This window comes from Saccharomyces mikatae (assembly GCF_947241705.1).
Source record: "Saccharomyces mikatae IFO 1815 strain IFO1815 genome assembly, chromosome: 6".
NCBI classification, from domain to species: domain Eukaryota; kingdom Fungi; phylum Ascomycota; class Saccharomycetes; order Saccharomycetales; family Saccharomycetaceae; genus Saccharomyces; species Saccharomyces mikatae.
In genome coordinates, this window is record NC_079261.1 from 690,233 (window position 1) to 711,864 (window position 21,632).

Here is a 21,632-nt window from a genome sequence, read left to right on the forward strand (position 1 = left end):
CGGATCAAGCTTCTATCGAAACCCACAAAAATATCAAAGAAAACAAAAATATAATAATTAGAGAATCCAACTCTGCGATGGCGAGTTCAAAGTGCGAGTACGCTTCATCACACAAATATATGGGGAATGATGAAATCCTAGGTTTACTTTTTAAGATGGAAATGACTAAATTATTTTCGTTCAGCTGTTCATTATAATCGTCTATTAGGTTTTGAAATAATTTCTTGTCATGTGGCCGCCTTTCTGCCACGAAATTGGGTGTTATGCCAGATAATTGACTTTCCAAAAAGGTAATCATCTCTTTCCATTTCATGACTTCGTTAGTTAAATATAGGAGTTCGTATTGCATATAGAAATAGTTATTGTTTATTGTCGCTATTTTTTGGCCCAGCAACCATGACTGTTGCTTACGTTTCCAAGTCACCAGTCGGCTGGATAACCGTGGTGCGATTTTCCTTGATACAGGCCCCTCCATCATTCTCTAATTGTTGCTTTTAATACTGACTCCTAAGCGAGTAGTATGAGAGTGGCTTTTTAGAGACTAGGGTCTACTGCATTCACAATTTATTTGATTGCGCGGCTAAAGATGTTGTTATGTTATTACACCGCACAATCCAACCCCGCCTTTTCGGAGTTTTTTTTGATTGGGGTAATTTGGAGATGGGCGGCTATTGGTGGACCGGGAAGGTGACATAATTTTCATATATAAGGAGGAAAGCCGGAAGTGTGTAATAGATAACTCAGAAAGATAAAATAATCCATTAGTAACTAGTCATAAAAAGAAAACATAATAAGCGAAGCTATGGGTATACCTATGCAAATATTTCAGGGCGGGGACAAGGTGCTATTATGCGACCGGAGAAAACAGAACGTATGTGATGAACGTCCGGGTCAGTATGGTTGTTTCACGGTAAATAATGATTATCCAAATTTGACAGAAATGATAAAGGAACATATATACCGACTCGTCTTGAATAGCTTCGAAGGGAATAGCGAGGATGTTGGAAACTTGTCCGAAGATGAAGATCAAGAAGAAGGTGAAGACAATCTTCGCAGTAGTTGTGGGTTGGAATTTGTACGAATTAATGATTACTTTTCTACCCATGATTTGCAAAGTTTTGAAAGTTTTAGAAATTTTGATAGAAAGTACTGGATTTTTTATTCTGATCAAGCAGACGACAAGAGGTTACTGCTATATGATTTTATTGACCAGCATTTCATTTTCATCAAACAACAATTCCACGGTCAGTTGAATTTGTTGCTATCAGGTAAAATAATATGTATGGACTGCAACTATGATTGTAGTTCAGATACAGTTCAAATCTTAATTGGTTTTCAGAATGGAAAGCTATTGAAGCTTTGTTGCGACTTGAACGGAAACGTTAATAATCACTTGCTTTTGAAGGATTCTTCAACTCACACTCCTCGAAATGAAAAACATTGGTCAATTTTGAATGTTTGGGCAGGTTTGTTGCCTCACTTCGTTGTTTCTTTTAGTTTGAAAGACGGGTTGCTAATAACTTCTTTGGATCACCAACAAAATAGCGGAAATTTTGAAAGCTTCAAAACAAATCTTGATTTGCCCAGAGGTCTAGATACGACTGCAAACATCAAGTCTGTTTTGAATTTCCCTCAATTTACCTTATACAGGGGAAATGATTTGATTTTTCACTGCAAGAATTTCTTGGAACCTAATGATCCCATGCTGAATAGCGAAATAAGTCTCATGCTCAAAATGGATGAATCCATCCAGAAAATTGACTACCTTTTGACAACGAACCATATTCTACTTGAAACAAACGTAAGATACCTATCAATTCCAATACGAGCCCCAATAGATAATTCAACTTCTGCCGTTTCCACTGCGGACAATAATAATATTTATCCAATCTTTTACAAAACGCAAGAGCTTCACGTTTATGCTTCAAGAACAAAGCGTCAGATAGCAAACAACGGAAAGTATATTTTTATAACCGAGGAGCATCTCTACGGGACTGCACTATCGGTATACAAATACTCTAGTTCTTTCGAGCGTTGGTTGTTCGTGGGCTATTTAGACATCAGGGCTAAGTATGGCATAAGAAGTGTAAAAGACCTTTTCGCTAGTAACAGCCCCTCTGTCAATAGTCCTGTAGTGACAATCCTCACTGAGGACAATAATATTCAAACGATTCTTCTCAAATAAAGGTTAAAGAGATCTAAATAAAAACAAATAAATAACGACACTCATCTGTACATATTTCAACTTCCCTCACCCAGTTGTGGAAGTGAAACTTTATCCTATTGAAAGACATTACTTCAGTGAATGAAAGCCATATTGTGCGAAATAACAATGGGGAAAATAGAAGGAATAAAAAAAGAAAAGATAAAAAAGCATCGTAAAAAAACCCGACGTGGGCCGAGATTCGGGAAAGTGGCTTTTTTTTTAGTCAGAATAGGTATTTTTTGTTCAAAACAAAAACTGTGAGTGATACGCTACAGTTCCTATTACATAGTAGTGGCAGTAGTCATTCAAGCATCTATTGTTGTCAACAGGTACTTTTGTGCGTGTCAACTAACAGAAAGAGCTCATCAAGAATGACAGCAAAGTCGATGAAGGGCATAATATCGGTTCCATTGTCGGTGTCCAAATCAGGGAAAATGAAGCTAACTGCATCTCCAGATAACCTAGCATCCATGATGTCCAGAGATCAAAACAAACTTATACATTTAGACCCTGTTCCACCTTTTAAGGACAGGCATGAAATTAAACCATGGTTACAGAAAATATTCTATCCTCAAGGAATAGATATAGTTATTGAACGGTCAGATACTGGCAAAGTAACTTTCAAATGCAGGTCAGTACGATCGAACGGAAAGTTGAACCCTAAATCTAGGGGTACATCTTCAAGGTCGCATGGGTGCCCGTTCAGAATTAGAGCAGCCTATTCTGTGCGGTTACAAAAATGGAACGTTGTTGTTATAAATAATATACATGCACATGAGTTGAGATTTGATTTAATTACTAAAACAGACGACTATAAAAAGTTCAAAGAAAACCTTCGTCAGCAAAATGACGTTGATGCTATCAAAACATTTGATGAATTGGAATATAAGGCAAGTTTAAATATACCACTCGTAACTCCAATTATCTCCTGTGACTGTGGTCTAACTAAGGAAATTGAAGCTTTCAGTAACATATTTCTCCCACTATCAAATTCCCCCTTGACATCCAAAAAAAATTCACTCAAAACGAGCAAAAACTCTGTCTTTAAAACAAAATCTAGACCAATGGAGAAGTTAAAACCGAAGTCAAAATTGAAAACAAAATTAGATGCAACATTAAGCACAACCGGATTTTTGGACAATATTGAGACGCAGAGTCCGTGCATGCCCATAGGAAGCGAAGAATCGTTAATGAACTTGAACGAAATTGATTTTACCAATATGTTTTGCAACGACAGTTTTGCCTCAAACTCTAATCAAGAGCTGATGGGACTTTTGACAGATTTCACCCCAGGGCCTTTTTCCTCTTGTATTCTCCCATCGACACCCACAGAGCCCTTTTCACAAAATAATATGGCCTTGGCCATATCAGAATCAACCGTATCTTCTCCAAATTTCATGGAATCAAACGCTCTCTATGAGGAGGAGATCAACGAAATTTTCAAAGATGCCAAAAGTAACACACAAACTTCTATTAGAGAGACCACAACTAATTTATTCAAGGATAAAAGCGACAATCTCGGTATGCTGAACTACAACTACAAAGCCATGCTTAACCTCAACAATGATAAGTTAAATGACTCGAAGTCTATTGATCCGGCACTAATATCAAAGTGATAATGGGGAGGTTTCCACCTTATCAAACTGCAACTCTATCTAAAATTGTTGGCAAGATTTACTAGGTATGGGTAGTGGTAATGTGATCAGTGATGTGAAATTCTAGATTTCTTAAAGCTAAAAGTAAATCAAAGCATGTGGGTACGAATCAGCATTTCATAACGAAAATACGCTTCACATACTTTTCACGTTAGAGGGTGGTAGTATGATTCCTGGGCATTTGATGTTACTTTTAATAACGAATGTGGCTGAACAGTTAACTGTTCAGAAGGTTTGCACGTGCTAGTCTTCTAATTTTTTCGTGGAATTCTGTAGGTAAACGTTTACTTAGTAAATAACTATTAAAAAAACCAGTAGGAAGCTAGCATCTTGAACGTGATGGACAAATACATGCTTCCTTCCTAGTTGGGGCGCATCTGTGGGAACTGGTATCTTTTAGCTTAAATGTGATAGTGTTTAAAATGAACTTAAGTATAAAAGATGTTTAATGAATGTTCTTCCTTTGTCACAATGTGAACCAGCTTATAACAGACGACACAAAAGGCGTCCGCCAGGTAATAAACTTAAAGAATTACGTCAAGTTTTGCTTGAGAGAAAAAAGAGAAGAGAGAAGAAAAGGAGTGAGAAAAAAGACTTAAAAAGAGTCATTGCATTTTTTTTTTATGGGATTTAGAAATCTTGAAAATATTCAGCATATGGGTCATCACCTTGAATACCATAATCTAGCTGTTCTTCAGGATACTGATCAAATAAAGATGTGTCACCGATACCTGACGTGATGGGAGGCTCATATGGTGTCTCAATGTCCTTTGCTAGTAATCTTTCCCATACAACCTCACTGAACCATGGATGGGCTTTAATATCCCTGGATCCGCTTTGTAAATTACCAATTCTTCTTGTTAAATCTGCAGTGATCAGTTTGCTTAGTAGGTCCACGACATCAGGGTGAAAATATGGTGGATATATTACTTTACCTTGTAAAATCTTTTCATACGTCTTCATTGGCGTAGTATCGTAAAAGGGCGTATAACCAGCTAACATTTCGTAGATTAGCACACCTAAAGACCACCAATCCACGGATTTATTATATGGCTTTGTTGTGATAACCTCAGGAGCAATATAATCCGGAGTCCCACAGAGAGTCCACGTCACTGTTTGCACCTCTTTGGCAAACCCAAAGTCGGTTATCTTTATATGACCATTTCGATCCAACAAAATATTTTCTGGCTTTAAATCCCTATAGATGATATTATGGGCATGCAAGTACTCCAACGCCAATATGACTTCTGCAGCATAAAATTTTGCAACGGGATTAGGAAATCTTTGAGACTTCCTCAGTAATGAGAAGAGTTCTCCACCTTCGATATAATCCATCACCATAAAGATATTTTTAGCATCCTGGAACGTCCCCCACATTCTAATTAAAAATGGATGTTCCACAAGCTTTAGCATGCGTCGTTCGTCGTTGGTATGTTCAACCTGCTTCATTTTGACAACCTGTTGCTTTTTCAAAACTTTTATAGCATAATACCGTCCATTGTGAACGGAGCGCACCAAATGAACTCTACCAAAAGATCCGGTACCAAGCGTTCTCATTATCTGAAAATCGTGTAGTGTATATTTACCCTTGGATACCAGAGATTTCTGAGGCAACTGAGATGTCAGCAGTTGCTGATGCTGACGCTGCTGCTGTTGTTGTTGTCGCTGTTGTAGGTCATGATGCAGTTGTGGGACGCCTTGTCCGCCGTATGTATTTATATTTTGCTGCTGGATTGATTGACCCACTGGTTCAGTTTGTTCTGCAACGAATTCCATACCGACAATGTTCAACAGTGTATAATCTAACCTGAATGAAGCTGCTGTTTGTGCCGGTCGTATACTTGCACGAACTTTCTTAATTCTCCGTCGTTATTGTCTTGTGATTGTGTTCTAATCAGACACTATAAAACAAGCTGGTTATCGAAAATACGAATTGACCGCTGTCTTCTCTGAGGCCCTTCTTTGAAACCTTTCTGCATTCGTTATTGATCTTCGATCGTTGGCCCTTTGTTACATACACTTAGAAAAAAAGACTGGCGAAAAGGTGCTCCCCCTTAATTTTCTTCCCGAAGTAAAAAACAATTGAAAAAATGGTTCCTACCTTCTTCATTGGGCAAAGAAAGTTATTAGAATTGTAGGTTTTAACTCGATATGGGATTGTGTGTACGTATATGTAAGAGGTGATATATATGTATATACTTATATATATTCATTTGTGTGCGTTTGTGCGATATATATTGGTTACAACCAAATCGATTGGCCAGTTGGCTTATCTTGAGGCGGTTGCTGTGAATTAGATCTCATTTGAGGAGGTACAGATGCTTGATTAGTATTAAAATTATTGGCGCTTATTTGCGGAGGATACTGAGTGGCCCTGGTCGTTACCATCGGAACTTGCTGCTGCTGCTCCTGAGAATCCCTTTGTTGTTGCTGTAATAATGGCTCAGGATAGTAATTTGGTCTTTGACCACCAGATTGTAGTTGTGATTGTTGGTGCTGCGGTTGTGGCTGTGGCTGTGAACTTTGAACTTGTTGCTGCGGTTGTTGTTGTCTTAAATTTTCCATACCTTTATCTAGTGCATTCAATAGCTCTTCCGGTAAAGAAGAGGCTGCGTTATTATTCAAGATGGTTTGTTGTTTAATCTCTTCCGGTGACGGATTGTGTTTGTCTTCATTTTTGTAGTAGTGGAAATGAGTAGGGAACTTCTTCATCGCTAAAAGCTTAATCTTGTTGAAGGTCTCGGACTTATTGTCTGCGTTACTGCTTGAAGTTGCAGCATTGTTACTAGCGTTTGAATCACCTTTTTCGATGAGAAGGTCTCTTTGCTTTTCCACCATTGCTTTTGTATAACGCAGCATCGTCCAATCAAACAAGTGATCATTATGATACTCTAGCTTGATACTCAAATCTTTGAACAGCCTTGCCAAAAATAAATAATCTGGTTTCTCATCAAATTTCAAATTCTTGCAGTAGGACATGTATTCTTGAAATTCTAGAGGTAAACCTGAGCATAAAGTTTCCACGCTGACATTCAATTTTTTTTCCATGATACGGTCGTACTTTTGCTTCTTAGTAGTTGCTTTCAACCCCTGCCATGGCAAAGAACCTTTACAGAAATAGATCAAGACATAACCTAGTGATTCTAAATCATCTCTTCTACTTTGCTCTATTCCAAGATGTGTGTTGACACTTGCATAACGAGCTGTACCAGTTAAGGACTTGTTTTCTCTGTAAGGAATATGACGATGTGTGTTGAAATCTCGGTATTTCTTCGAAAGACCGAAATCAATAACATGAACGGTGCTGCCACGGCGTCCTACTCCCATTAGAAAATTGTCCGGCTTGATGTCTCTGTGAATGAACGACCTCCCATGTATATACTGGATACGGCAAAACATTTGTAAAGCGAGCATAATAACCGTCTTGAAGGAAAACCTTCTGTGACAGTAGTTAAACAAATCCTCTAAAGATGGGCCTAGGAGATCAATGACCATCGCGTTATACTCACCCTCTCTGCCAAACCACCTGATGAAGGGAATCCCTACGCCACCACTCAAGTATCTGTAGACACGGGATTCATAGTCCAATTGAGGGTGTCTGGATCTGATCGATTCCAGCTTGATCGCTACTTCTTCACCACTAATTAAGTTAGTTCCGTGGTAAATATCCCCAAAAGAACCACTCCCAATCTTCCTGCCAATGCGAAATTTTCTTCCGACTCTCAAATCCATGTTCTTTTAATGTATCCTTTCTATAAATATATCTTTTCTTTTTTGATGATTTTTTTTGTCGAGTATATTCTAGGTTTTTGACTTTTCTTATCTTTCAAATCAAAAGATGATTTTTAAAGTACCTAACAGAAGTTTGAAGATACTATTTAGATCTCTTTTCACCACCAAATGCTTTCCTCGAGTGTCGAACTTTTTACTCTCTTTGTAATCCAACCACGTTCCATATATGTGGTCGTGTTTCAACTTTTTTTCTTCGTCTCCTTTCCCTCGTAGCACCAAAAATTCTCCAGAAAAAAAAGAAATTCAAACGTGGGCTAACTGGCAATAGTAAAAACACAGGCTGGACGAAGCATTGGGACAGGAGAATCGTGGCAATAGGTCCTGATTCACCCTGAGATTATCACGAAGTACTAGTTAGGCTGGTTGTAGCTGTACAATAACATGGTCCTCTCTTTTGTGGTGTTATGGCGGGTAACAGTTAGCACGTGACATAGAACGTTCATGTATATCACTTAATACGTAAGCAATATCGAGGACAATAGCGAATTAGAATAAGATCATTTAGCTTACAATTAAGGGTGAAATAAAAGTGGTGTATGTAATTGATTATATAATAGATGAGAGGTAGGAAAAAATAATAAGGGCACAAGATGGTTGAGATTGTGGGGCACAGAGCCTTCAAAGCGAAGTATCCTGAAAATACTCTTCTGGCGTTCGAGAAGGCTTATGCAGCTGGTGCTGATGTAATTGAGACAGATTTGCAAATGACTAGCGATGGTATGGTAGTGGTAAATCATGATTCTGACACCGGTCGAATGTGGAACAAGAACGTGGTGATTGGAGAGTCAAGTTGGGAGAAAATCCAGCAATTGCGTTGTAAAAAGGATGGGTCTCTAGCAATGATGACCCTGAAGGAAATTCTGACATGGGCAGTGTGCCATCCTGGGGCCAAGTTGATGTTGGACATCAAGTTTACTAACGAGAAGATTATTATGATCAAGACTTTTGCTATCATGCTGGAGGTGAAGAATGATCTTAAGTTCTGGCAGGAGAGGATCACTTGGGGGCTTTGGCTGCTAGATTGGTACGAGTTTGGGATTGAAACTGGTGTTTTGAAGGATTTTAGAGTTATCGTGATAAGTCTGTCTCTGGATATCGCTTCCCAATTTGTGGAGCGTTCTCTGGCGTTGAATGATCCTCACTATAAACTTTTTGGTATCAGTGTCCATTTTGTATCTTCGTGGACCAGTCAATTTAGACTAAAAATGTTGCCTTTGCTTATGAAAAATGACATCAAAGTCTACTTATGGACTGTCAACAAACCCGTAGATTTCAAATATCTATGCGAATTGCCTATACATGGTGCTATCACGGATGATCCGATTAAGGCAAGAAAGTTATGTGATGGTCATGCCGTGGCAAAGACACCCACTGCTGGGAAGAAATTTGTTACACCCAGGCTGACATCTGTGGATGGGTTAAGATTCCATACTTTTATCAAGGTTTATAACATCCTTTGCGCACTCTTATATTCAAAGTGGGTTCACGTTAAGTTATGCGGTTGGTCTATTGCTTATGTGATTTTCTTGTTTCTTCGGACAATTCATTTCCTTTGAACTACACTCCCCGTTGTGAAGTTCTCCTTTTCTATTCTTTTTCTTTTCCTTTATCTCTTATTTTTGAATATATATATTATTGTATTTGTACGTGTAACCATGTCAGAGTGCTCTTGAAAACATTTTTTTTCTGTCTTGTTTGTTTAACTTTTCGCGAAACTTCTATAATAACTTTTTAGATCAAAATATAAAAAGATAATAATATCCCCCTTATTCAGAACGAACTCTTGAACAATTTTACTTCTCTTTTTTGAATAAATATATATAGATATATGTGCAAGATGAATACTAATTAATATCAGACTTTCTTTAAACAGGGATGGGAGGAAGAGGCATATCTTTTTGTAAATTCTCTTGTGTTTCCTTGTTTTGCTTCTTTTTATCCTTTCTGTACACTCTTGTGTTTCCTGGTGCAAACCCACCGTTACCAAATAATGCCCATTCAGGTGTCTTTTCCAGATAGTCCATATATGTGAAGTCTTTACCCGAATTTAGCAGTTCGAAAAATTTATCGAAATCAATATGTGTATGCCATTCTCCGTTTATTTTGAACTTGGTGTCTGCAATTAACAAACAGTTAGAATGGGCATGTTCGGCAGCCATGTCGTAATACAACCCACGTCTCTGTAATTCCATCGTAAAGGCCTTCACAAACTTTACACATTCCTCGTAGAATGGAATATTCTGCATAGTTAAAGGATTACCATTACCATCTGATGAGCCACTGAATGTAGCCCCTTTAACTTCAATGAAGCATGGTAAACCACGTTGAACCAGATCTGCATATGCACTAATATCACCCATGTTGAAACCTTTTACCAAAGTTAACCTGAATACCGTCCTTTGATGATTTTGAATAGTTTTTAAAATCTCTAAACATTCCACCATCCTTTCCCAGAAATCTTTGTACAAAGGCCTATCCACTTTCTTCAATTCTGTTTTGGTAGGTGCATCTATGGAAACATATAATTGCGTTACTTTAACAATATTTCTCAAGGCCTCTGGATGTTGAGCATTACACACAAGGAAACTGGTTATGCCTTTTTGATGTAATAATTGAACGAATTTATTGATATGTGGATAAAGAATAGGCTCACCAACAAGAGACAAGGCACAATGACGGACTTCAAATGCCTTAGCAAATCTCTCTGCAATTACACCAGGCACCCCCCTCATCTGTTTGATCATGGAATAGTGCCCCTTTAGAGCGTCTTCTAGAATGTATTCTGGTTCATCTACTTCCCATCTCCAATTTTTGGAAACAGGATTTGTACCATGCCTCCAACAGAAGACACACTTAGAAGAACATGCCAAAGAGGGGGTCAATTCCATACATCTACTGGATGCGATATTGAAGAGTGATTTCTTATAACAGGATCCTTTACCACGAAGTTCGTTCTTGGTCCATCTGCAAATCTTGACACCCGAATGAGAACCGATCACTTTGTAGCCTTGCTTTGTCAAATTCTTGTACGTTGGACTGTCTTTTGCCACCATTTGCTTTATTTCATCTGCACTTGAAAATTTACCATTGTTGTCTTTGCCGCCGATATCTTCCACATCACCCAGTTCGTCACCCCCATTATCTTCATTCTCTTCTTCTTCCGAGTCTGCGTTCTCATCGTACTCATAGATGATTGGTTCATCATCTTTTAACGTCTCTGCCAACAGTGTTGTCCATTCGTTAATTTTGACATTACCTCCTGTTTTCATACAAACTTTACCCAAGGGAAAAATTCTTCTGCCACCTAAACGAGAGATCCAGTGATCTGCTCTTTTGGCTTGGTAACAAAACTTTTCAGGCCATGATTCTGAATCACCAAGCCCCAAAACCGTATAACCAACCAACTTCCGTAATGGGAAGCTATCTACTCTAAAATCATTAGCGTTTTCTTCAAGAGTTTGTAAGAAATAATCTAAGGGGCAATCGATATCATAAGAGGGTAAAACAAGCACATATAGTGCATTTTCAACAGGAACCTCCACAAAATACTCATCGAAATCAGATAAATCATCGAGGTTCAAAAGTTTTGGCTTATTAATTAATTCATCCAATTCTGTTAGGTTGTCATAAACGCTCTTGGCAGCTTTCGACGCTGCACCTTGCAGGGAACTATATAGCACATAGATTTGAGAACTTAAAAGTGTTTCATTTGAAATTGTTAGCGCACTCTTTATCAACCCATCAGGACCAATTTTTTTCGAAACGCCCAACTTTTTACCTACTTTAGACTTTGACGAGCTTTTCTTGGAAAAAACTTTGGGGATACTCGCCTTTTTCTTAGTGGACTTCTTGAAAACGTCTGTGAAATCCACAGTCACAGGGAATTTTTTGGTTTCTTCGACTATTGGAGCAACGTTTTCACTTTTACCGATCTTCTTTTTAGAGGAACAACATCCTCCTTCCTTTCCACCTTTAGAGGAACAACACCCTCCTGACTTTTTGTTCTTTCCACCTTTCGAAGAACAACACCCTCCTCCATTACCATCAGTACTTTTCTTATCAGAACAACATCCGCCAGTCTTTTTTCCTTCACCCGCAGTCTTTTTATCACTGCAACATGATTTCTTCATATCTGGGTTCAAAACAGACTTCTCTTGAACACAGTTGCCGGTCTCATTACAGTAAATACCATAGCCGACTAGAATGACCAATGCTATAGAGATTCTCCCACCAAAATATAAATATGTAGCGGTTAACGTACCTACCCCCACTGCGCCAGCTAAATTAAAATGATCCATACCTTGCCTCCTGTTTTAGTTTCTTCTATTGCCGACCAAAAGAATCACACCGCAAATCTCTTATTGAATATAGGTAATTTGAGCTCCACAGACTTGCCCATATTTAATCTATAAATATGCCAAAAACCCATCAAAGTTTCTGTATAAGTCCATTTCTATGTTTTATACACAAATATCGGGCATCGCTACTTTTTCATAGCGAAAAGTTTCATGAAAGCAGTCTTCTAATACCCGGAGCACTTTCGACCAATGAGAACTCAGCTCGTTAGTAAGTGTATTAATAAAAGATGGAGATATAATAGTGAATTATGTTCAACTTTCTATAGAGGGAAAGAGATGCTATTTACGCACTATGATAGTTTCTGCAGATGTGGTTGACACCCTGGTGAAGGAATTAGCTACCACAAACTGAATTGCGTGATTTACTTGTTCTAAGTCCACATCGTCTTGCTTCTCAAAGTACTGGGTATGGAAAGCCCGGGAATCATCTGATATATATGGAGTTTTCTTGAAGTTGACATACTGTTGTCCAACCCAATTATATTTGGTAGGAAATGAATTAGTTCTCACCTTCAGTAAAATCCAAAGCACCAGTAGATCGTAAGTAGATTCAAATACTACTTCTTCATCATCCTCATTGTTGAACAATGAAGGCAATTCAGTGTCTATAAAAGCAGAGTCACTCTTAAGTATTTTGTTCATCGTTACCAATCGGTGCTTGTTCTCCGATAGCATTGTTTTCTCCAGTTTTTTCAAGCTCGTTACAGCTCCTTTCAAGATCTGTCTTTGGCTTTTAGTATAAATGTCGGCACAATAACGCCTGTAAGGATCAATTAGGTATGGTTCATCAGTTACGGGTGGTTGAATGACACCCTTGAGTTTACTTTGTAATGCGTTTCTTAGCATTTGTATACCTTCAAAACGGGCTCTTATATCGTGCAAGCTCTCCTCCTCTGTCTTGGATAGGTAGGTAAAAAGATCTAATAACGGTTCCAAACTCTGTTCATTGTTTGTAATGAAATAAGTCACTCCGTCTACATAGTCAGCTACATTACGAGCATGCTCCTTGCCTTTTTGGTTGAAAACTTTGTTTTCAAACGCAAAAGTTGTATAATCTGATAGCAAGGGCAGCTTCAGAGCAGGTTCCATTTTAAGAATTGAGGAAATCACATCTAATGGCAGTTTTGTTTTTAAAGCCACTGAGTCAAATATGTTATCTTCTAAAACAAACCCGTATCCAGACAGCAATTCTTCATTTCCTTTACCGCCATAATTATTCGAGAGTTCTTGTGAATGTGTGACGGTTCCAATTTTTTCATAGCAGAACCATCCATCTTCAGGATACCATTTGACCTTCGAGCGATAATCATGGTTTAGAAGATCAATTATGGGGAGTAACACAATAGAATTTTCGGGACAGTTTTTGTTCAGCACATACTCTGGGAATGCTCTTGAAGTTAATATGAGATGCGACCATAGGAAGGCAGAAAATGAATACCAAATAACCGGCGTTTGAAGTTCAGTCCTTTTCAAAATCTGCTCATACAAAGCTTCATCAGTCAATTCATCAAGTATATGAAAAATCTTAACGTCATCTCCCACTTTTTTCAAGTCAAAAATATTAGAAGAAGTGACTAAATCAAGCCATTCTTTGATTATGTTTGCCAATTTTTCACGAATGGAATTCCCCAAGTTTGTAGATGATAAACGCTTCAACTCGCTCGGATTCCAAATCAATGGTGAGTTTAATCGAGAAGGCAATGCATCCAAGTAAGGTTTAAACTTTTTATTGACATGAACATCGTCTACGATAGTATCGTTATCTCTATCAAATTTTAATTTGGCTAAGAACAACTTCAGCCATCCATTGATATTTTCAGTGGATCTATCGAGCCTGAAGAACTTCATAGGCAGACTCCTTGAAATAACGATCTCGGGAGGGATCTTGATGCTAGGATTGTCTACATCTTTCTCACATAGGCATATAATACCTTTAACATCAGTATATACAAACTTAAGTTCTTCTGGAATTATTACACCAGAGGAGGTACCCCATTGGAGAAGTGCTTCTAATGCTTCTGACGACATGATGATCCTCTTTCTATTATTTTGCTGCCTCGTTCTTTTCAATACAGCACCGCTTATTGAATAGTCTTTGCTTAGCTTCACGCGTTTTTCCTTTATAGCGCTTAATTTGTTTACCATTGTATAAGAAGCATGAGCAAAAACATCTAATGCAATTATGCAAGCTTAGGAATAAATAAGTAAGATTGGTATTAAAGAAAAGGCAAATATCCATTTGAAATACTAAGAGGAAAAAGAAAGGGAATGCAGCGCAACAGTCTGGTGAATGTCAAGTTAAACGCAGACTCGCCGTCGGGAAAGTCCACAACAAGGCCTAACACGTCCAAGATAAATAAGCCATGGAGGATATCCCATTCGCCACAGCAGAGAAACCCAAGCTCAAAGATACCCTCACCTGTACGAGAAAAATTGAACAGATTACCTGTAAACAACAAGAAATTCTTAGAAATAGAACATTCCAAGATTCCATCACCTGTAAGGAAAATGGCCTCCACCAAAATGGCACACGAGAATAAGAATTTACCTAAATTCAAATCGCTCTCCCTCGATGACTTTGAACTAGGGAAGAAATTGGGGAAAGGAAAGTTTGGTAAAGTTTATTGTGTTCGGCATAGGAGTACAGGATTCATTTGTGCACTGAAAGTAATGGAAAAGGAGGAAATAATAAAATATAATCTACAGAGACAATTTAGAAGAGAGGTAGAAATACAAACATCGCTAAATCACCCGAATTTAACCAAATCTTACGGCTATTTTCATGATGAAAAAAGGGTATACTTGTTGATGGAGTATTTAGTAAACGGGGAGATGTATAAACTATTAAGGTCTCATGGCCCTTTCAACGACATCTTGGCTTCTGATTATGTCTACCAAATTGCCAATGCCTTGGATTATATGCATAAAAAAAACATTATTCACAGAGACATCAAGCCTGAAAATATACTAATAGGATTCAATAACATCATCAAGTTAACAGACTTCGGATGGAGCATAATAAATCCACCAGATAGCAGAAGAAAAACAGTATGTGGGACAATTGACTATCTTTCTCCAGAAATGATTGAATCAAGGGAATACGACCACACTATAGACGCATGGGCCCTCGGTGTTTTGGCATTCGAACTACTGACCGGTGCCCCGCCCTTCGAAGAAGAAATGAAAGATACCACCTATAAGAGGATAGCTGCATTGGACATCAAAATTCCTAGTAATATCTCTCAAGATGCACAGGATTTAATACTTAAGTTGCTGAAATACGATCCCAAGGATAGAATGCGACTCGAAGACGTAAAAATGCATCCTTGGATACTAAGAAACAAGCCGTTTTGGGAAAACAAGCGATTATAAAACCAAGTACCATATAATTGCTTGAAAAGCACTAGTAGCCACTTTAGCATGGATCACATACATGTTAAGTATTCATTTCTTATAATTCCTTACTTCTTTGTACGTCGTGTATTGCGACAATTGATTGAATTTTCTCGTTCTTTTTTCTTCATTTTTTCTTTTCAGAACCAAACAGAAAAGAGAAAAAAGAAGAAAGTTGAAAAGCATGGATTAATTTAGCAGATTAGCATTGTTGAGTTGGCTTGCGGTAGTATTGGAAGGAACGAAAGCAAGTGGATAATGGCTAAGGATAGTTTGACTAATCTACTCTCTCAATTGAACATTCAATTGTCTCAAGATGAGCATCCGCAGGTGGAACAAACTTGCTTGAAATTATTGGACTCTGGCTGCGAAGATCCAGCAGACGTATTTAGACGTTGCTTGGTAGCCGTTATCCAACAGGATAAGTATCAAAAAGCCTTACACTATTTAAAGAAATTCAAGCATATTGATGAGAGATTCGGGCGCAGATTCGCATTGGAAAAGTTGTACATTTTTTATAAATTAAACAAGCCAGATGAATTCAACACGTTGTACAAGGATGTAATCACGGATGACCTCGATACTGTGTTCAAAAAAGACATCGAGTCACTTAGAGGTATCCTACATGTGAGAGCTCAATACTGTTACAAGAATGGCTTATACCAAGAAGCTTTTAAAATATACCAACATTTAGCCAGTCATAATGGGAAAAATCAAGACAGCAAAATTGAGTTGGCTTGTAACGAAAGGGTCCCACTATCTGTAGCAACAGAGTTAATGAACATGTCACCGTTAGTGACACCTACAGACGAATCTTCCTACGATTTATTGTTCAATGAATCTTTTATTATGACATCTCTAGGTAAATATAACGAGGCCATTGAATTGCTAGAAAAGGCTTTGCAAGAAGCCATAAATGAAGGCTATCAGAACGATATCAATACTATCAAGTTACAGTTCTCCTTCGTATTGCAAATGATGGGAAAAACTGCGAAGAGTAAAGAAATACTGAAGAGCTTATTGAAGGAATTGAAGACTGATTCTCCATTTTATTTAATCTGTCAAAATAACTTAAATGCGTTTTCTGATTTCTCCAAATATAATACAAACTTCAACCTACTGCTTAGGGAGTTAAACGTAGAAAGACTAAACACTTTTAATTTACAGTCTTTTACACATGAGCAGTGGTCAAACATCCAACGTAATATACTATTTCTGCGTTTGTTCAGTAATGTTAAAATACACTCTGGAGATTCTATTTTATCCAAAACAGCTCACAAGTACTCTAAATTAGTGGATAATGTTACTTTGGAAAGTTATAAGACGCAAGCCAAGAAGCTTTACCATCACGCTACAAAAACCATCTTAAGTGGGACAGAGGGTGGTACAATTGGCATTTTACTGTTGACCATTCAGCTGCTAATAACAGAAAAGGAATGGGAAAATGCGATTAGAATAAGTGAACTATTCTTGAACGAAAGTTGGAAGTCATCCTTTGAAAAATTTAACGATTCACAAGCTATCGTATGTTACATTTTATTTGAACTGTACAAGATTAAGGGGAGAAACCATTCCAAAGATGTTTTATTAAAAAAATTAGGTTCTGTTAGAACTCAATTGGGCGGGAAAATCCAAGAGAATATACCATTTTGGAGGCACGTTGGATTTGAATTGCTATCCATAGGCAATGCCAAAGAATCGAAGGCTTTACTCAGGGTACTCTCAAGCTTCATTAAAGGTAACGGAGATGAACTGGTCGACCGAATTGTTTCGTCGAATCCTTTAGATATAGCACAAGGTATAGATTTGGTAAGAGATATTGATGTTGATGAACTCATTAAACTTGGTGTGAAACCTTTAGAATCATCTGCAAAGAGAAATAAGAATAATGCGGTCAGCAAAGTCCAAAAGAGGAAAGCTTTAGAACTGAAGAACAAAAGAAAGATTAAACGTGTGGAGAAATTTTTACAAAGTCGTGATGCGTCCAAATTACCTGATCCTGAAAGATGGCTACCATTAAGAGACAGGTCCACTTATAGACCAAAGAAAAAACAACAGGGTGCGAAACAAACTCAAGGTGGTGCTATGAACAAAAAATCAGAACAAGCCCTTGACATATCAAAAAAGGGGAAGCCCGCTGCTAATAAAAAGGTTAAGAACAAAAAGAAAGGCCGTAAATAGAACATATAGAAGGCTGTAACTAGTAGCCCAAAATGTGATCATGTTATATAGTATTGTATATGGAATAGAAACTCGACCAAATGAAAAGAAATGCCATCTAGGGATTATGCCTCCCCTTTTACTCGAATAACTCTTGCCTTTTAAGTGCTAATTATATGATTTTTATATTATACAGAAAAAATATGTTGTGAAAGATAACATAGGCAGTAAATGAAACGTACGTATGGACGCATCATCCATTCATCTATCTGATCAAGTAAACAATGTGTCTTCATCTCTCAAATACTCACCAATATCGGCTTGTCTGAAAGCAACTATAGCAGTGGGTTGCATGTTTCTTGACTCTGAGGTACTCTTTGCACTGACACCGAACCCTAATGGAATATCATTCATACCAAACACAATGACACCGGCATGCTCTGGTATATCATCTGACATTTTACCCACATGCGCCTTCAACACATGATTACCATAGAGAAATGGCATTTCTCCATTAGGCTTGATCCATATCTTATACTTGGCATGCTTAGCTAATACTGTTAGGGAAGTAATATGTAATCTAAACTTCCCAGTCTTTGTGAATTTACCCAAACAAATACCTAAAGACATTAGATTAGGTCTTGCAACACTAGTAGCTAACTTGGCAACATGATCAGATACGTAATATACTCTATCCTTTTGTAACCTGAAAACATGAGGAAGTTCTTTATTATCCACTAGGAACGAAATATTTCTACCAATATAGCCAGCAAGTTTTTCGAAAACGACCTTGGTCTCTTCCTCTGTTAGCTGTCTCATTACCAAACCTTAAAAAATACTTTCCCTTGATATTTCAGCTATTCACAAACCTAAAATATGATACAATTATTCTTCTATTGAATATCCCAATACTATATAACTTACTTTATTCTAAGCTCATCGCATATTTCAAAAATTTTCATCACCGTACAGAGAGACATATATAACGGAACGGGTAACGATTAGCCGCTGAAATTATTTCACTTTTTTTATGACCTTGAAATTTTTCACTTTTAAAAGTCATCACCATAGTTCGAGAGTTCTGAAGTAAAAATGTATAAAAGATACTGCGGCACTGATTAGACAACAATCAAAAAGTATACTAAGGATGTCTGAACCGAACTTGAAGCCCAGCTATGACGATGATGAAGTCAATGAGGATGTCTACAAAAGAGGAGCTCAAAGTAAATTGACCAAAGCTCGTAAGGCCGACTATGATGAAGAAAAGGACAATAAAAAAGATAAGAAAACTGATTCTAGTGACAGACACGTGGACAAAAGGCCAAAAAGTGGCCCTCGTTTAGATGAAAATGGAAATCCACTTCCTAAGGAGCCTCGTCTTCCAAAGAGAAAAGTGGCTGTTATGGTTGGTTATTGTGGTACTGGCTATCACGGTATGCAATATAATCCACCAAATCCAACAATTGAGTCTGCTCTTTTCAAAGCATTTGTTGAAGCAGGTGCTATTTCCAAGGATAACTCCAACGATTTGAAAAAGAATGGTTTCATGAGAGCTGCTAGAACTGATAAGGGTGTCCATGCAGGTGGTAATTTAATATCATTGAAGATGATCATTGAAGATCCTGATATCAAACAGAAGATCAACGACAAGTTACCGGAGGGAATAAGAGTGTGGGACATTGAACGTGTGAACAAGGCATTTGACTGTAGAAAAATGTGCAGTTCACGTTGGTATGAATATTTATTACCCACGTATTCACTCATTGGCCCCAAACCTGGTTCCATTCTTTACAGGGACATCGAAGAAAGTAAACTAGAATTACCAGGTGTGTTAGATGAAGATGTAGAGTCCAAAGAATTCTGGGAAGAATTCAAGAGAGATGCGAACGAGAAATTTTCTACAGAAGAGATTGAAGCGATACTGGCATATGCTCCACCAGCCAGGGATGAGTTCGATATAAATGAAGAACTATATCAGAAAGTAAAAAAATACAAGCAATTAGAGAATGCTCACCGTAGAAGATATCGTATATCTGCTGCAAAGTTGGCAAAATTCCGCGCTTCTACAGAACAATACCTCGGCGCCCACAACTTCCACAATTTCACATTAGGCAAGGATTTCAAAGAACCGAGTGCCATTCGGTTTATGAAGGAAATAAAAGTATCAGATCCCTTTGTAATCGGTGATGCTCAAACGGAATGGGTTTCTGTTAAGATCCACGGCCAATCTTTCATGCTACATCAAATTCGTAAAATGATCTCAATGGCAACCCTAATTACTCGTTGTGGTTGCCCCGTCGAACGTATTAGCCAGGCTTATGGACAACAGAAGATTAATGTACCAAAAGCACCTGCATTGGGGCTATTGCTAGAAGCGCCAGTATTTGAAGGTTACAATAAAAGATTAGAGCAGTTTGGTTACAAGGCGATCGATTTTTCTAAATATCAAGAGGAGGTGGATAAGTTTAAAATGAAACACATTTACGACAAGATCTATAAAGAAGAAGTGGATGAAAATGTTTTTAATGCATTCTTCAGTTATATCGATAGTTTCAACAAAGTTACAGGCGCGCAAGGGGAAGAGACTGCTGACAAGTCGGGACTTGCTGTGCAAAGAAGCATTTTTGAATTTCTAACAGCCAGAGGTATCCCAGGTCTTACTGGTGCTCCTGAAAGTAATAAAAAGATCAAACAAAGGAAAAGAATGGAAGAGGAAGAAGCTAAGAATAAAGATGCTGAAACACCAACCGTAATTCAGTGCAATGAGTGAGATGGAAAACAAGAGGCTGCTGCCAGCTAATTTATCATCACATTTTTCTTCTCTTTAATTCTAGGGCATGAAGATCGACTTTTTATTTTATAGAGTACATGTTTTTTTCCGTTTTATATATTATTATATAATGGCACCGATGGATTTGTAGTTTCTTTTTGAAGCCAATACATAACTGTCTTAATCAAAAGACTAAACACCACCTGAGAGTACTTTTTCCAATCTGGCAATTTCTTCTATCGACGTAGCTTCCGCTAGTTGCTTTTTTAGTTCATTTCTTCTCTCTACCGTCATCTTGCTTACGACCAAATTCATGATTTCCATCGTCTTATCCCTGGTGCCATTATCTTTAGCTAGAACACCAATTGGTCTTAATTTCTCACCATCTGCCCCTATAGAAACCTTCGTAGCATTCTTTCGTTCTTCGGCTGTTACGTTTTGGAAGTCTAAACTTTCCAATTGCGGTACTAATCGAAGTACTTGTTCCCTATAGTTGGCTAAATGGCAGACTTGGTTTCCTACCAATACTAGGTTCTTTAAAGTCTTGGGCGCTTTGCGCAATCTTTGGAGCTCTTCAAACCTTTTTATGCTATTACTTGATAATATGAGGTTCTCTATATTCATTGGTAATAGACGACCGTCTACATCAACAATATTGTTTCGAGCCAACAATAATGTATGTATATCCTCTCTACTAGAAAGATCCGGGACCATGATAAGGTCATTATTTGTCAAATCTATGATATGCGCAGGTTTGGCCAAATGCTTCAAACTAGATGGCATAGATTCTGAGTCAGTTTCAAGCTGCAGATCTCTTAAAATAACGCATTTATCCACGTTATATTTGCCATTAAAATGGTCAACGTAATATTCCGGGGCATCAATAACTATGCTTGGAGTAAACTTCATTATCCTCTATAGAAACGAACAGTTCTCAGTCCTCTGATACTTTCAGCTCTATCTGTTAAACACCCGTTGAATGCAGAATATAACAATATGACCTAATAAATGTAAATTTCATCTACAGTAGGGTGTAAAGTACTAGGGCTTTTCTCGTTAACAGCTAGGGTGTGCTGAAAAACACCTTTGAATATCATGCATCAAAAGTCGAGAAACAAGGAGTTTCATTTTTTTCAGTACGGAATAATTTATGCACATTATAGGAATGAGGCAATCGTAAGAACCTAAATGGCAAGTGTACGAAAACAAAGAGTATATTTATACCAAGGACTTACCAATTGTGCAGATACAAGCTCTGGCCCTTTATTTTAAGCATGCTCTGCAAGGCTGAATTACCT

At 37.8% G+C, this 21,632-nt stretch overlaps 13 protein-coding genes across 13 annotated transcripts; 6 read left to right on the forward strand and 7 right to left on the reverse strand.

The window, feature by feature from the left end:
• Nucleotides 1-4: 4 nt before the first annotated feature.
• Nucleotides 5-478, reverse strand: CSM4 (Csm4p; the record flags this gene model as incomplete). The annotated part of the gene is made up of 1 exon (XM_056222374.1): nt 5-478. The coding sequence occupies one exon, from the start codon at nt 476-478 to the stop codon at nt 5-7; it is 474 nt and encodes a 157-aa protein (XP_056082072.1).
• Nucleotides 479-802: 324 nt separating this feature from the next.
• On the forward strand, nt 803-2,185 carry YIG1 (Yig1p; the record flags this gene model as incomplete). Its single annotated transcript, XM_056222376.1, has 1 exon — nt 803-2,185. The coding sequence occupies one exon, from the start codon at nt 803-805 to the stop codon at nt 2,183-2,185; it is 1,383 nt and encodes a 460-aa protein (XP_056082073.1).
• Nucleotides 2,186-2,577: 392 nt separating this feature from the next.
• Nucleotides 2,578-3,822, forward strand: AFT2 (Aft2p; the record flags this gene model as incomplete). Its single annotated transcript, XM_056222377.1, has 1 exon — nt 2,578-3,822. One exon carries the CDS (start codon nt 2,578-2,580, stop codon nt 3,820-3,822), a length of 1,245 nt encoding a protein of 414 aa, XP_056082074.1.
• Nucleotides 3,823-4,491: 669 nt separating this feature from the next.
• On the reverse strand, nt 4,492-5,637 carry TPK2 (cAMP-dependent protein kinase catalytic subunit TPK2; the record flags this gene model as incomplete). The annotated part of the gene is made up of 1 exon (XM_056222378.1): nt 4,492-5,637. One exon carries the CDS (start codon nt 5,635-5,637, stop codon nt 4,492-4,494), a length of 1,146 nt encoding a protein of 381 aa, XP_056082075.1.
• A 465-nt stretch (nt 5,638-6,102) lies between these two features.
• Nucleotides 6,103-7,593, reverse strand: HRR25 (serine/threonine protein kinase HRR25; the record flags this gene model as incomplete). Its single annotated transcript, XM_056222379.1, has 1 exon — nt 6,103-7,593. One exon carries the CDS (start codon nt 7,591-7,593, stop codon nt 6,103-6,105), a length of 1,491 nt encoding a protein of 496 aa, XP_056082076.1.
• Nucleotides 7,594-8,243: 650 nt separating this feature from the next.
• PGC1 (phosphatidylglycerol phospholipase) lies at nt 8,244-9,209 on the forward strand (the record flags this gene model as incomplete). The annotated part of the gene is made up of 1 exon (XM_056222380.1): nt 8,244-9,209. One exon carries the CDS (start codon nt 8,244-8,246, stop codon nt 9,207-9,209), a length of 966 nt encoding a protein of 321 aa, XP_056082077.1.
• Nucleotides 9,210-9,518: 309 nt separating this feature from the next.
• On the reverse strand, nt 9,519-11,951 carry TYW1 (putative tRNA 4-demethylwyosine synthase; the record flags this gene model as incomplete). The annotated part of the gene is made up of 1 exon (XM_056222381.1): nt 9,519-11,951. The coding sequence occupies one exon, from the start codon at nt 11,949-11,951 to the stop codon at nt 9,519-9,521; it is 2,433 nt and encodes an 810-aa protein (XP_056082078.1).
• A 339-nt stretch (nt 11,952-12,290) lies between these two features.
• Nucleotides 12,291-14,039, reverse strand: RKM1 (protein-lysine N-methyltransferase; the record flags this gene model as incomplete). Its single annotated transcript, XM_056222382.1, has 1 exon — nt 12,291-14,039. The coding sequence occupies one exon, from the start codon at nt 14,037-14,039 to the stop codon at nt 12,291-12,293; it is 1,749 nt and encodes a 582-aa protein (XP_056082079.1).
• Nucleotides 14,040-14,279: 240 nt separating this feature from the next.
• IPL1 (aurora kinase) lies at nt 14,280-15,383 on the forward strand (the record flags this gene model as incomplete). Its single annotated transcript, XM_056222383.1, has 1 exon — nt 14,280-15,383. The coding sequence occupies one exon, from the start codon at nt 14,280-14,282 to the stop codon at nt 15,381-15,383; it is 1,104 nt and encodes a 367-aa protein (XP_056082080.1).
• Nucleotides 15,384-15,662: 279 nt separating this feature from the next.
• SRP72 (signal recognition particle subunit SRP72) lies at nt 15,663-17,585 on the forward strand (the record flags this gene model as incomplete). The annotated part of the gene is made up of 1 exon (XM_056222384.1): nt 15,663-17,585. One exon carries the CDS (start codon nt 15,663-15,665, stop codon nt 17,583-17,585), a length of 1,923 nt encoding a protein of 640 aa, XP_056082081.1.
• Nucleotides 17,586-17,837: 252 nt separating this feature from the next.
• Nucleotides 17,838-18,383, reverse strand: NIP7 (ribosome biosynthesis protein NIP7; the record flags this gene model as incomplete). Its single annotated transcript, XM_056222385.1, has 1 exon — nt 17,838-18,383. The coding sequence occupies one exon, from the start codon at nt 18,381-18,383 to the stop codon at nt 17,838-17,840; it is 546 nt and encodes a 181-aa protein (XP_056082082.1).
• A 328-nt stretch (nt 18,384-18,711) lies between these two features.
• On the forward strand, nt 18,712-20,334 carry PUS1 (pseudouridine synthase PUS1; the record flags this gene model as incomplete). Its single annotated transcript, XM_056222387.1, has 1 exon — nt 18,712-20,334. One exon carries the CDS (start codon nt 18,712-18,714, stop codon nt 20,332-20,334), a length of 1,623 nt encoding a protein of 540 aa, XP_056082083.1.
• Nucleotides 20,335-20,526: 192 nt separating this feature from the next.
• LEA1 (U2 snRNP complex subunit LEA1) lies at nt 20,527-21,243 on the reverse strand (the record flags this gene model as incomplete). The annotated part of the gene is made up of 1 exon (XM_056222388.1): nt 20,527-21,243. One exon carries the CDS (start codon nt 21,241-21,243, stop codon nt 20,527-20,529), a length of 717 nt encoding a protein of 238 aa, XP_056082084.1.
• Nucleotides 21,244-21,632: the final 389 nt, after the last annotated feature.